Source organism: Sapajus apella, unplaced genomic scaffold (assembly GCF_009761245.1).
Source record: "Sapajus apella isolate SASKATOON/1434 unplaced genomic scaffold, GSC_monkey_1.0 scaffold30, whole genome shotgun sequence".
Lineage (NCBI taxonomy): Eukaryota > Metazoa > Chordata > Mammalia > Primates > Cebidae > Sapajus > Sapajus apella.
The window spans coordinates 8,074,706-8,089,799 of record NW_022436970.1 but is presented as its reverse complement, the minus strand read 5'-3'; the positions used below and the strand labels follow the sequence as shown (position 1 = coordinate 8,089,799).

General features: G+C 33.5%; 1 protein-coding gene across 9 annotated transcripts in view; it reads right to left on the bottom strand.

Moving 5' to 3' along the window:
* The window catches only part of RELCH (RAB11 binding and LisH domain, coiled-coil and HEAT repeat containing), a 124,097-nt gene that overhangs the window by 82,826 nt on the left and 26,177 nt on the right, over window positions 1-15,094 (bottom strand). For 7 of the 9 annotated variants that reach the window (XR_004273586.1, XM_032293675.1, XM_032293666.1 and 4 more), the window contains exons 3-5: window positions 7,308-7,379; window positions 7,142-7,197; window positions 6,920-7,033 (exon numbers count right to left, since the gene is read on the bottom strand). Coding sequence is in view for 8 of the 9 variants with exons in the window: in XM_032293675.1 (XP_032149566.1) it covers window positions 6,920-7,033; window positions 7,142-7,197; window positions 7,308-7,379 (242 nt within the window). In the remaining variant the exon portion in view is untranslated. The remainder of the gene's footprint in view (window positions 1-6,919; window positions 7,034-7,141; window positions 7,198-7,307; window positions 7,380-15,094) is intronic. The other 2 variants (XM_032293671.1, XM_032293672.1) reach the window with 1 other exon arrangement.

The following is a 15,094-nucleotide window of genomic DNA, read 5'->3' as shown; positions in this document are numbered from 1 at the left end:
ATAGGCAAAGATTTTTAGAAAAGCTTTATGAAGTTGCTGAGTAATCAATTGCATGTAAATACATTGTCTCACCATTCTCTCTTCCTCTAATGTATCAGAATTTAGTACTAATTTAACATATTATAACTTATGAGAACCTCTATGAAAAACTATGGCATATTAATTTGAACATTCTAAATGTGATATTCTTAATCCTTTGATGGTTTATTTGAATAATGAGATAGCTATTACTGAAGACTAAATCTGGGGCAGATATGAGTATTATAAGTGGGGGCTTTAGAGAAAACCAGATGTAAATATAAAATTTGTATTTATCTCCACTATTATTGTTACAAGTTAATTTGAGGGAGACTTAAACTGGTCATCTGTAAAATGGATATAATATTTATTACCTCTTAGGGTTTTTGTAACGATAAATTAAATGTATATAAAGGCCTTAACAGTGCTTGTCAAGGCCTTTATATACATTTAATTTATCCTTAAATTAAATGAATATTACACATAATTCAAATGTCCATTTACCTATCATTCATCCAAAATTTAAGACATATTTACCTTGTGTTTAGAACTAGAAATAATTTCTAGTTGCTCCATATCCTTTCCAAAGCTTCATACAGTCTTAGCTAAACATTCTAATTAAGGTGTTGAGGTATCTCAATGTGACTGAACTTGTATTTCTCTAATGAATACTGATGTTGAGAATTTTTATCATTTGCTTATTTTCCATCCATATAACTTCCTTGGTGAAGCACCTGTTTAAAACTTTTGTCCATTTAAAAGAAAAATAGGTTATCTATTATTAAGTTTAGAGAGTTCTTTATATATTCCGGATATAAATCCTTTAAGAGATACGTTACTTGCAATATTTTACCCTCTCGGTCTTCTCATTCAATTAAAAGTGGTTTCCAAAGAGCAGGAGTTATTAATTTTGAGGAGAGCAAATCTGATAGAGAACACCATGCCTTTTGTGTCATATCTAATAAATCTTTTGCCTATCTTCCAGGCCTGCAATGAGTATTTTTTCCTGTTTTCCTCTAGAAGTCTTATAGCTTTTTAGGATATACATTTAAGTATATGTTCCATTTTGAGTTAACTTTTGTATATGGTATGTTTTGATGTTCAGTTTTTTTTGGCAAATGGTTCCATCAACATTTGTAAAAAAGACTACTCTTTCTGCATGAAAGTTGCTTTGCATTTTGTCAGAATTCAATAGATCATCTATGTGTAAATCTGTCACTGGCCTCTATTTTGTTTCATTAATTTATTTGTCTATATATCAATATGACACTGTCTTTACTATAACATCTTTTAAGACTTGAAGCCAGGTAGTTTAGGTCCTCCACCTTTGTTCTTCTTTATTAAAGTTGTTTTGGCCATTTCATTTTTCATGTGAATTTTAGAAAAAAATTTATTACCTTCCAAAAAATGCCAGTGAGAAGTGAGATTTAGATTTCATTGAAAATACAAATCAAAATTGTTACCTTGACAATATTGGGTTTTCTGGTCCATAAGCACAGTATCTCTTAATTTATTTAAGTGTTCTTTAATTTATCTCAGCATGTTTAATAGTTTTCAGTGTAGAAGCTGTCAGATTTATCCCTAAGTTATTTCCTATTTTTTAATACTACTGAACATGATATTTAAAAAATTTAATTTCTAATTGATTGGTTGTTGCTAACATATAGAAATATAATAGTTTTTTTATACTTACCTTGTATCCTAGAACCTTGCTAACATCACTTAGTTTTCATCTCTCTTTTTTTTTTAGACGAAGTCTCACTCTGTCGCCAGGCTGGAGTGTAGTGTCGTGATCTCGTCTCACTGCAACCTCCACCTACCGGGTTCAAGCAATTCTCCTGTCTCAGCCTCCTGAGTAGCTAACACTACAGGTGTGCACCACCATGCCCAGCTAATTTTTGTATTTTTAGTAGAGACGGGGTTTCACCATGTTGGCCAGGGTGGTCTCAATCTTTTGACCTCATGATCTGCCTGCCTTGCCCTCCCAAAGTACTGGGATTACAGGCGTGAGCCACTGTGCCCAGCCAGTTTTTGTATCTTTTTTGGAAAGTCCATAGGATTTTCTATACACATGATCAAGCCATTGGTGAATAAGGACTGTTATTTCTTTCTTTCCAAAATGTGTTCTTGGATTACTTTTTCTTGCCTTATTGCACTAACTAGAAACTTTGGTATGATGCTGAACAGAAGTAGTGAGAGTAAATGTTCTTGTTTTCCTCTTCATCTTTCATCATTAAGGATGATGTTAGTGATAGATTTTCTATAAAGTCCTCTATCAGTTGGGGAAATGCCCCTTTATTTCTAATTTCTTTAAAGTTTTAAAAGAGAATGGATGTTGGATTCAGTCAAATGCCTTTTCTGCATCTTCTCAGATGATTATATTATTTTCTTCTTAATATGATGAATTACAATGACTGATTTTTGGATATGAAATCAACCTTATATTCCCAGAATAAACCCCATTTGGTCATAATGAATTGTCATTTTAATATGTTGTTTAACTTGATTTGCTAAAATATCATATATAATTTCTATATCTATATTCATAAAGGAAATGAACCTATAATTTTCTTTGTTTGCAGTGTCTTTGTCTGGTATTGATATCAGAATTATGTTGGTTTCATTGAATGAGTTAGGAAGTATTCTCTTCTCTTTAATAAGAGTTTGTATTACTTCTTCCTTAAATGTTTGGTCAAATTCTCAAGTGAAGCCATCCAGACCTGGAGTTTTCTTTGTAGGAGGATTTATTATTATTATTGTTTTATTATACTTTAAGTTCTAGGATCAGAATGTGCAGATTTGTTACGTAGATATACACGTGCCATGGTGGTTTGTTGCACCCATCAACCCATCATCTACATTAGGTATTTCTCCGAATGCTATCCCTCCACAGCCCCCGACCCCTCAATAGGCCCCGGTGGGTGATGTTCCCCTCCCTGTGTCCATGTGTTCTCACTGTTCATCTCCCACTTATGAGTAAGAACATGTGGTGTTTGGTTTTCTGTTCCTGTGTTATTTTGCTGAGGATGATGGTTTCCAGCTTCATTCATGTTCCTGTAAAGGACATGAAATCATCTTTTTTATGGCTGCATAGTATTCCATGGTGTATATGTGCCACGTTTTCTTTATCCAGTCTATCATTGATGGGTATTTGGGTGGTTTCTTTATCCAGTCTATCATTGATAGGCATATGGGTTGGTTCCAAAAAGTGGAATAAGTATATGAACAGACACGTTTCAGAAGAAGACATATATGCAGCCAACAAACATATGAAAAATGCTCTAAAAACCCTAGAAGAAAACCAAGGCAAAACCATTCAGGACATTGGCATAGGCAAGGACTTCATGACTAAAACAACAAAAGCATTGGCAACAAAAGCCAAAATAGACAAATGGGATCTAAACTCCACAGCTTCTGTACAGCAAAAGAAACAATCATTAGAGTGAATCAGCAACCAACAGAATGGGAAAAAAATTTTTACAATCTACCCATCTGACAAAGGGCTAATATCCAGAATCTACAAAGAACTAAAACAGATTTACAAGAAAAAAAAAACAAACCCATTCAAAAGTGGGTGAAGGATATGAACAGATACTTTGCAAAAGAAGACATGTATGTGGCCAACAAACATATGAAAAAATGCTCATCATCACCGGTCATTAGAGAAATGCAAATCAAAACCACACTGAGATACTATCTCATGCCAGTTAGAATGGCGATCATTAAAAAATCTGGAGACAACAGATGCTGTAGAGGATGTGGAGAAATAGGAACACTTTTACACTGTTGGTGGGAGTGTAAATTAGTTCAACCATTGTGGAAGACAGTGTGGTAATTCCTCAAGGACCTAGAAATAGAAATTCCATTTGACCCAGCAATCCCATTACTGGCTATATATACAAAGGATTATAAATCATTCTATTATAAAGACACATGCACAGGTATGTTCATTGCGGCACTGTTTACAATAGCAAAGACCTGGAACCAACCCAAATGCCCACTGATGATAGAGTGGACAAGGAAAATATGGCACATATACACCATAGAATGCTATGCAGCCATAAAAAATGATGAGTTTGTGTCCTTTGTAGGAACATGGATGAAGCTGGAAACCATCATTCTCAGCAAACTGACGCAGGAACAGGAAATCAAACACGGCATGTTCTCATTCATGGATGGGTGTTGGGCAGTGAGAACACATGGACACAGGGAAGGGAGTATCACACACTGGAGTCTGTTGGTGTGGAATAGGGGAGGGGTAGCGGGGTGTAGGGAGATTGGGAAGGGATAACATGGGGAGAAATGCCAGATGTAGGTGACAGGGGGATGGAGGCAGCAAACCACATTGCCATGTATGCACCTATGCAACAATCCTGCATGTTCTTCACAAGTACCCCAGAACCTAAAGTGCAATTAAAAAAAAAAAATATATATATGTATATATATTTATATATATACGTATATACATTTATATACGTATATACATTTATATACGTATATATATAAATACGTATATATATGTATATATATAAATATATATACATATGTGTATGTATGTATGTGTGTGTGTGTATATATATATATATATATATATATATATATAAAAGAAAAAAGCTCATCATCACTGGTCATTAGAGAAATGCAAATCAAAACCACAATGAGATATCATCTCATGCCAGTTAGAATAGTGATCATTAAAATGTCAGAAAGGATGTGGAGAAATAGGAACACTTTAACACTGTTGGTGGGAGCGCAAATTAGTTTAACCATGGTGGAAGACAGTGTGGTGATTCTTCAAGGATCTAGAACCAGAAATACCATTTGATCCAGCAATCCCATTACTGGGTATATACCCAAAGAATTATAAATCATTCTACTATAAAGACACATGTACAGGTATGTGTATTGCAGCACTGTTCACTGTAGGAGAATTTTTAACTACAAATTCAATTTCTTTAATAAATCTAAAGTCCTTCAAATAATCTAATTCTCTTTGAGTGTTCTTTGGCAGTTGTCTTCTTTTAAGAAAAGTTGTTCATAACATTCTTTTATTATTCCTTTAATATAAGTAAAATATATGGTAACGTAACCCTGTTCATTGTTGTGGTAATTTGTATCTTCTCTCTTTTTCTTAATCAGTTAGGCTAGAAGTTTATGAATTTTACTCATCTTCTCAGAGGACTAATTTTTTGTTTCACTAATTTTTCTCTACTGTTTTCTGCTGCATGTATCATTGACTTGTGCTATCATCTTTATTATTTTATTTCTTCTACTTACTTTGAGTTACACTTGGTTTTCTTTTTTTAGTTTCTTAAGGCAGAACCTGATTTCAGTGATTTGAAATCTTTTCTTTTCTAGTATAGACATTTAGTGCTATGAATTCCCCTCTAAGTGCTACTTCAGTTATATCCCACAAATTTTGATATGTTTTGTTTTCATCTTCATTCAATTCAAAACAATAATTTCCCTTTTAATTTCTTTTTTAACTTGTGTTATTTGGAAATAACTTTGTTACTATTTGCTAATTTCACCAACTTAAGACTTTTTTTTATAATCCATAATGTGGTCCACCTTTGTAAGTGACCCATCTGAATTTAGAAAGAGTGTGTATTCACTGTTGAAGGATGAAGTATTTTATAAATTTTAATTACGACCAATTGGTTGATAATGTTGCACAAGTCTTCCATATCCTAAATGATTTTCTGTTGACTTGTGCTATTAAGTTTTAAGAGAGCATTGTTGATATCTCTAAATTGATTTTTATTTGAGAAGGACTAATCATTTACATTTACAGAGAATATTGATAGAGCTGGGTTTTAATCTACCATTTTATTATCTGTTTTCTATGTATTCCATCTATTTTTTGCTCCTCTTTTATTCTTTTTCTGTATTCTTTTTGACTGCTCAATGTTTTTCATTCATTTAAAATCTTTCCTATTCACTGTTTAGTTGATCATTTAAAAAACACAATTAACCTAAACTATAACCATAGTATATCATTGCATAATAATTATGTTAGTTAAATATCAGTTTAATGTCTCTTACATAGCACATGTTCAGTGAAACTACCATTTAATAAAAAATAACTAGATATCTGTTGCATTTAATTTTGCCAAATGTATTCTAATAACTGAGTGGGTAACTGAACTATCTTCCTCAGAAAATTTCTATTTTTGCTAAGGGATCTACAAGAGATTTTATAAACCAACAGAATAATCTTGAGTTAAAATGATGGCCTTCAGATTCCTACATGATGAATTCACTGGCATTTACTTTTTTAAGGTACAAGATTCAAACCAATTCATTAGCACTAAGAAGTCAAAGTATTCACAGTTGAGAAATGACACTAAAATAAGACATCTTTTTTTGCTTAAAAGATTTCATCAGGAAAATAATAATAATAAAGTTCTAAAATTGGCCCCTATTTAGAGAGATACAGCTTATTTTCTCACTCTCATTTAAAATATACTCTCTTAATTACTGTCATCCATTTATATAACATCTTAACTGTCATAGTGCAATTGAAAAGGTTTATAGTTAACCTGGATTTATAAGTATACAATAACCTGTACTACCAAGTATATGTCTTTAAAAAAGCATACTTTATGAATATATGCAAAGATGAGTGGATTATATAGTCACTGAGGAGTTGTAAAAAGGAGTCTAGAAAGAATGAAAAGTCTTTACATAGAAAGCAACAGGGAAAGAAAAAATCTGTAAGCTAATAGAATTAATAGACTAGGTAGGCAAGAGACTGATGTTTCTGGTAACCAGCCTCGTAGAATTTTACGATATATATAAATTACAAACAAACAAAAAAAAACTACGTGAAAGAGAAAGTGAATTATAAGTGTAAAAGGAAATAAATCACTGTTAAAATAAGAAGTAACTTTAACTTTACCTGATCATCATTTTCATCTGAAAAAGTTATTGATGTAAGCTTGTAGTTATTCTTCAATAAAAATTCATTGACTAAGAAGTTTAGAGCTCTCTTTTCAAGAGGTTTGATTGGCTCCTGGAAGCAAAATAAGAGGCAAACAGAAAATCATAAGTTTTCCTCCTTCAATATTTATGCTACCATTTTATGCGGAAGATACTTTTAGATCTGTCTTCTGTCACCCACCTGAATTTCAGGACTTGATTTGTAATTTTTTCGTTCCTGTAAAGGAACTTCATGCTCTGGTGGAAAAAAACATAAATACTATTTTACTATTTTACATTCTAAAGTATCTCAGCTACTTCTACATTGTCAAAGTAGAAAAGTCTCAAAAAAGTTTTATGTACACCACCTGCAGCCTTTGTCAGGTTGGCTCGGAGGGCCTGAATGGTCTCCTTGGCTTTCCGTAGTTCAAACTCCAGGACTGGACAGGGATTTGGAATAAACACACACAGGCATCCAACCAAGAAAAGGGAAACAAAAATAAAAAAATAAAAAGCAAGGATGGGTATGAAAAAAAAATACAATTTGTATTGAAAACAGAAAGCATGCAATCTTTATGAAACTTGTGAACGCATGCAGCAGAGTTGATTTGCAAGCAAACTGGTGAATGTTTTCCATAGTTTTAGAATTCAGGGGATTATTATCAAATGTTCTAGCTGTCTGACAAGGAATAGCTCTATTTAAAAATAAAATCTATGGCCTACTCTCGTTTAGATAAAGAAGAAATATTAATAATCTGGGTACTTCTGCTTTACTCAGTCTAGGTAAGAAATGAAATGAGATGTGTCCAGGTGACATAATTTTAGGGGACAAGGTAAAAATTAGATACAGCCCAAGCAAATATTCTTAAAAAGAAAATGTTAGATTTTTTTTTGTTTTACACTAAAGTTAACTTAGAATGCATTGTCCAGAATAATGTTACAAATCAATGTATAGAAACGTTAGTGAATAGATCCCTTCGTTAGGATGTTGAAGGAATAGGTTTAACAAATATTGGGAAGCCTATAAATTTTTCTACAAACAAGAGTATGTTTTCTAAAAACAAGCGTAGATATGTCAAACACATATCAAAAAAACAAAACAAAACAAAAACAAAAACAAAAAACCCAAACCCCAAGGGTTTTATTTTAGTTTTCATTTAAAGCCACAGGATAGAAATAGTTTCTCTTTTAATTTCTAATTAAGACAATTCTATAGCAAATGGATGGTTACATTTCTAAAAGTATAGTTCTCTAAGGACACTAGTAAAATTAAGTAGAATTTCAAAGTTTCTGATGGAATTTCAAAGTTTCTTATAACTCTTCTAATACATATGTTCATGTTAACAGGTACTAGTGAAACTCAGAATTTCTCCTATTATCACATAATCTGATTATAACATAAATATGAATATTTTAATAAGTTCTTTAAAATGTTTCATCATGAGTGAGATTTAACTATGTGTGTCTTAACTGGTGATTTTTCTTAAAATGTGTAATTACTGTGCTATAGAAAAAGCAAAGCTTAGACTTGAGAAAAAAATATATTTCTGAGAAGTAAAGCTCTGGGAAAATTAAGTGATCCTTGTCACAAATGGATATTAAGAAATTACAGTTAAATTGTTCTGCATAAAAACTGGAACTTAAGGTTTCATCTTAAAAATGCATTTTTTTCCTAATTCACTGATACACAGAAAAAAGATGCCAAATGAGATGTTATCAGAGACAAGCTATAAAAATATATGGAAAAATTAGGATTCACTCAGTTTGCACATTTTCAATAAAAACAAGATGTAATTGAATCACATCTAGTACACAAAGGCCAATTATTTTGATGCACAGAAATTTAACTGCAGTAACATGGAAGCACCACTAAAAATCAGATGACATTTTATGTTACTATATATTTTTCGGTAGTCAGCAATGCTGATCTGCAAATAATTCTGTGCAACAAAGTTAAAACATTTCCCTTAAAACTTACACTTTCAGAAACTCTTAGAGTTGCACTGAAGTAAGATTGAATACATTCAGTGTGTAAGGCAAGTACAGAATAGGTTTACACAGCATGTTGGTTTTTTTTTTTTTTTTTTTTTCCAAAACTCTAGGCAACTGATTTCGATTTAAAAATACCTAACTGTATCTTAAATAAAATAAATATATATATTATGCTTTTGATATCACTTAAAATTTTCTAAGATACTACAGAACAATTGCAGATCAGAAGTGCCCTACGCCAGAATGATAGAAATATGAAAAAAAAAAAAAAAAAAAAAAAAAAAAAAAATGGTTAAAAAAAAAAATAAAAAAAAAAAAAACAAAAAAACTCAAAATGCAATTGGTGAAAGTTAGGTGACCAAGAGTAAAACACTGATGTTAAGGCACAGAAAGCCAGAAAAACCCATGTCAGACGGCAAGAATTTATATTTTTATGCACATCTACATATATATTGCGAAATGTTTGAAGTTAGAAGTTACCAATGCTTTAAAAAGATAGTACTTATCAAAATGAAGTCACTCTGCTGCATGTTTCTTAATATACAGTATAGACTTTAAAAGACAAAGGCTTATGTTTGAGTCTATAGTACATTTCTATAAAGGCATAATATAATCAAATAATTACATGAGAAAGTTTCAAAAGAAAGGTTAATAGCAGTGCTATATCTACAGATATATAAATGTCTCTTCTTTATTAACATTAGATTAAAGCCAAAAATTAATTATCCCATAAAGAGAGACATTGTGCTGAACAGCTTTGCAAATATTTTTCAGACATTATAATTCTTCCTAAAAATGTTTGAGGATAAGTATGTTTATTAAAAACACTGCAGGAATGAACAACCAAGCTGGTCACTCTACTAGTCCAACTCTGCTAAATGCAATTTTACTAGAACTAAAGTAATAACTGCAAAGATGTAGATGTATATTAACATCGCATACCAAAATAGTTAATACTTAAGTCAGTATAAACAACTCTAGATTAGTTGAAACAGTTATTTCTCAAGCTGCACTGGATAATACTGTAGTATATTAGATGTACTTGAGTGCTTAAAGATTATCCTTTCATCACTTATAAGATTAACTCTGTGGAGACACCAAAGGTGAAATGTGAAATTTCAAGGTGGAAATAAAATGTCAGTATTTTGTTGTCCAACTCAATTCATCACTGATATTATCTTGAAATGCTTGCTAGACTTAGTTCATTTTGGTCCACACTCAAAATATTGCTGTATTTTAAAAGATGTTTTCCATAACACTGGTCTGAAGCAAGTATTTTTTCATTCATCATTGAAGAGTTCCAATCACTAGGTCTGAGTCATCTACTTTGCTATGTAAAATTGTCTTCTTTCAAGTCAGAATCTTCTGGAATTTTTTTCTGACTATAAGGTGCTTTGAAATAACACTTCCCAATCTTTAATACTTATTTTAGTATCCCAGAACAGTTGTAGGAAAAGAAAAAAAATCTCTTTTGAATTTTCATAAGGATATGAGTTAGAATAAAAACCCATCCCTAAAATAATACAAAAGTCCCAAGACAGTACTATCGTCACCTCTACTAGGTTTAGAAAATTCTCCCTGCCAATTATAGACTTGAGAAACTTAGTACTGCTAGGTATGACTTAGCAATAAATAAGAGAAAACACCGGGTGCTGTGGCTCACACCTATAATTCCAGTACTTTGGGAGGCAGGCAGATCACGAGGTCAGGGATTCGAAACCAGCCTGACCAACATGGTGAAACCCCATCTCCACTAAAAATACAAAAATTAGCTGGCTTGGTGGCATGCGCCTGTAATCCCAGCTGCTAGGGAAGCTGAGACAAGAGAATGGCTTGACTTGAACCCGGGAGGCAGAGGTTGCAGTGAGTCTAGATTGCACCAAGGCACTCCAGCCTGGGCAACAGAGAGAGATTCTGTCTCGAAAAAAAAAAGTGACAGCAAGATGCAATCTCCATAGCTTGTAGATATTTCTTTTTCTATATTCAACTTGGTGGGAACAAAGCATCCTCTTTCCCACAGCCTTAAAAAAAATTCTTCCCACTATTGTTCTTTCTGCTGGAGTTCCTCTATCACTCATCTCAAAGTTGGTGTTTATCAATGTATCATCCTTAGGCATTTTCTCTTCTTAATTTACACACTCCACTGTAATGACTTTCACTCCTGTGGACTTGAAGACTCAGAAATTTAAAAATTCTTTTCACAAGACACAGACCTACCCAGTTATCACCTGGATATGCCCATTTGAATATCTCATAAATTACTAGTTGAATCCTATCTAAATGGATTTCATCATTTTCCTCTCAAATCTGGTTCTCCCCCTGCAGTCTCTACAATAATGGCACCATTATTTACGCAGCTGGCCAAATGGAAAACCTGTAGATGACTATTCACTTACTCCCTCCCCTTACTCTCACACCAATTAAATGTCAAAGCCATACTGATTCCAACCTTTAATAATTCCCTAAATAACCATTCATCTAAACTGTCTCTGTAATTGTCATAGTTCAGACATTTATGACTTAATATATAAATTACTATAATAAACTAAAACCCTAAGGACCCTGAAAAATCCTGCAGAAAACCATGATTTTCTATACTTATCTGACCATAAAATTCTCATTTTCTTTTTTCCCACTTTTGTTTTTCCTCTATGAAACTAACATTCTCATGAAATACAGTTCTGGAAATGTTAATCTAAAGTAAAGATAAAACCCTTCTTCTCTGGCCCACAAAAATTTAATGAACATATAATCACTTTTATTTTTAGATTAAATATAACCACCCACCACAATGATGTATTCTTTTTTTTCTCTCTGAGCCTATTTTAATTGCATGGTGACAAATAACAAGACATCTATTTTCAAAATGCTATTTATCTTCTTTACAGCCTTGTTGGAGCACCTATCCTATTTTAAATCTGACAAAATCATGAAATAAGATTTAGTTATGGTTTAAAACAAGAAAATCAAAATGTACTGCTAATAGGAAGGAAAAGATTTACCTGTACCTGGGGAGAAACATAAAATTAGAAGCCAAATAGGCTTATTTAATCCTGATAAAGATGGATATGGATGCTGCCCGGTCATTACCTAAGGAATGAGAAGGCTACTTCTACTCCAGGGGACTGGGACAGATGATCCCACAGCAAAAATCTAAAGGCCATTTTAGAATGTCTAGTAGAACATATAAGCTTCATATGTCTGTACTGTTGACTGCTGTTCCTAGAGTAGCATAATACTTTAACTATAGAGAAGGCACTATGAATGGAGATTCCAATACTTGATGTGATATGTGATAAATCTGAAACATTAACTGATCTTACCAGCAGTCAGGAGTGTCTTTCCTTACAAATCAGAAGGCATAGTTCTAGTTCTCCAGATCCCAAAACACAGTTAAGGTGTGAACTGGAGAAGTAATTCAGTAATAGAGATGTGAGAACAAAGTCAGGGACTCTGATGCTAAAAGACAGATCTTGTCAACCCGAAACAGGAATATGGGAGGAGGGGGGTTCTAAAAACAAGGTCTCTATTACCACTTCCAAAGTACTGAACTTCTATCTGTATGACAGATATAGACATATTTCAGAACAAATTCCTCAAGAGCAAAACGTTATCTATCTTGTATGTCTACATAGAAATCTAACGCATAGTACCTAACAAAGAGCAGATGCTTGAAATGCCTAAAATAAGTTAAATAATGGCAATCTTGATATTTAGAATATAGGTCTCTCTTGTTAGCTTTAAGAAAACCAGAAAATTCAAGAGGTACGTTGTATATGCGCTAAGCACAGTAGTTTTAATAACATATAGAAAGGCTTTAATCTAAAACGAAAAATCACCTATATTACTGATTTTTGTTTAGTGCCTGCTACTGCTTAAATCATTTTATATAAAAATGTATACTTCATATCAAAAATAAATTGAGAAATGGAAAATATCTAAAATAAAAAGTTTTTAAAATTTTACTTCTTTTCTAAGAAAATGGCTCTGTGAAATAGTTTCACATGGGAAAGACAAAAACATGCCATCCACATGAATATACAGATGGGTCAGAGCTACAGCCTGGTACTAAAAGATGTATTGCAGGCTCTTCAGTAAAAACTCTTTACGTGATACATCCTGATACAGTCCCTTACTATATGGAAGTACTGGGCAAATTTCTCAACCTTGGCATAAGCCTTAGTGTTCTAGGCTTATAGAAACTATAAACCTAAAAAGGACCTGTTTTGCAGTATTCCTAACAAGATTAAATAAAATACTTCATATAAAGCACCTAGCATAGTGCCTGGCATAAAGTAGGTGCTAATAAACATCTGTTCCTTTAGAGATCCCTTCCTCTTTGAAGGAATATGTGTGTACATGTGAAAAAATAACCAAACTTTTAAATCTAGGAGAAAGGTGGTAAGAATGATGCTGGAAAGAAATCTAGTATCTGTCTCATAAATTAATAGTTGATTAAGCATTAGAGGAGACCCTTCATTTGCTAGATGGGTAAACAGACTCAGTGTGTTATCCACAAGCTCCCTCTACCCAGCACTGGTATAGGAAAATAATACAGACGTTTGTTCTTAGATGTCTCTTCATTATTCTTCTTCCGCCCGTGCCCCCACCCCAACACATATCATAGTAACAGACACAGTTCATTCTGTTTTCCTACAGAAGCTTATTTCATAGTTTCTGCTAACTTGGGTACATTCAAATTAGATATTCTGACACTTTAAGTCATAGAAGCTTCAAAATTAAATCATTGGGAGATGGAATTTATAATTAAAAGAGAAGAAGAGTGGAAATATTTGAAAAATTTACAGCCTGTTCATGTAAAGATTGAAAAGGTATGTTTAGAGAACAAACCAAGGGTGTGGTAAGTGGCCATTTGCTAAGGAGATGACAAGGAAGCCAGGTAAGACAGCAATACAGTGGGAGAAAGACCTTGAAGGCATCGCAGAGTTCTTCCAGGCTGTCCCTCTCATCACAGGCTCAGAGTCCTAGGAAAAGTAGAGTAGTTTTGGGAGACAGGACCAGGGTGCCCTCCATGGTTTTACTGCTCAAAGCCGCCTAAAAACTCTGCTGCCTGCATTCTGGTGCAGTACTGCTCGGCCACTGCCTCTATGGCTCCAGCAGGTCCAAGTGAGGCTTGTGATGCAGCTCCAGAGCGTGCAAGCAGTAAGCTTTGGCAGCTTCCTTGCGGTGCTGACTCCGTAGACATGCAGAGTGTATGAGCTGTGGGGCCATGGTGGCCTCCACCTAGCTTTCAAAAAATGTATTGGGAAGCCTGGGTGCCCAGGCAGAAACCTACTGCAGGGTCACAGCTGCCACAGAGTCTCCATCAGAGCAATGCTGAGTGGACCTGTGGGACTAGGGCCACTTCTGAGACCCCAGAACTGTAGAGCCACCAGCTTACAGGGGTAGCCTGGGAGAGCTGCAGGCACAAAACTCCAACCCATGAGGGGTTGGTGAGGTTTACACGTTATTCAATGGCAGATGAGAGGACAATGATCTTTTCCCAATTATTGGCCTTTTGACAGGCTTTTCAAGTAAAAGCAGAGTCACAATCTTTTTAGAAATAGGAATTGTGATTAATTGAAGCTTTAAAAAAAGTTTCATCTACACACTTACACATTTGGTTCAATAAAAAGCCATTGTTCATGAGCACTAAAAGGCTGAAAGATATTCTCTTGGGATTATACATGCTCTTCTTCCCCCTTTTCCTACTGAACATGAATCACAGTATTTATTTATATATAAGCACAGTATAGTAATTAAAAATTATTTTATTTCTCCAAACTTAGAGATATAGTATATTCTACAGGTTAAAAATGTAAGGTCTGTTGTCTTATGATAGTCTCAAATCAAAAAAAAAAAAAAAAGTAAGGCCAAAACTATCACACACTTAATACATTTTACTCCTAGCTGTGCAAATCTGAGGGTTATCCAGGTCTACTGCTCTTTGTTCATTGTCTCTCAAAAAGTGTTTAGGTCAGACAGAGACTATCAACCTTGTTACTCTGCCTTTAATAAAAAGTTAGACAGGGAATGAAAATGGTATTTGGTCAAAGGAACTTCTATTTTCTTCTTCTCTTCTACCTTAAATTGACATAAATAGTTAGAGATTGTATCAAACAATTACTGATCATAAATTTAAGCTAAACATTTTGCTTTTATG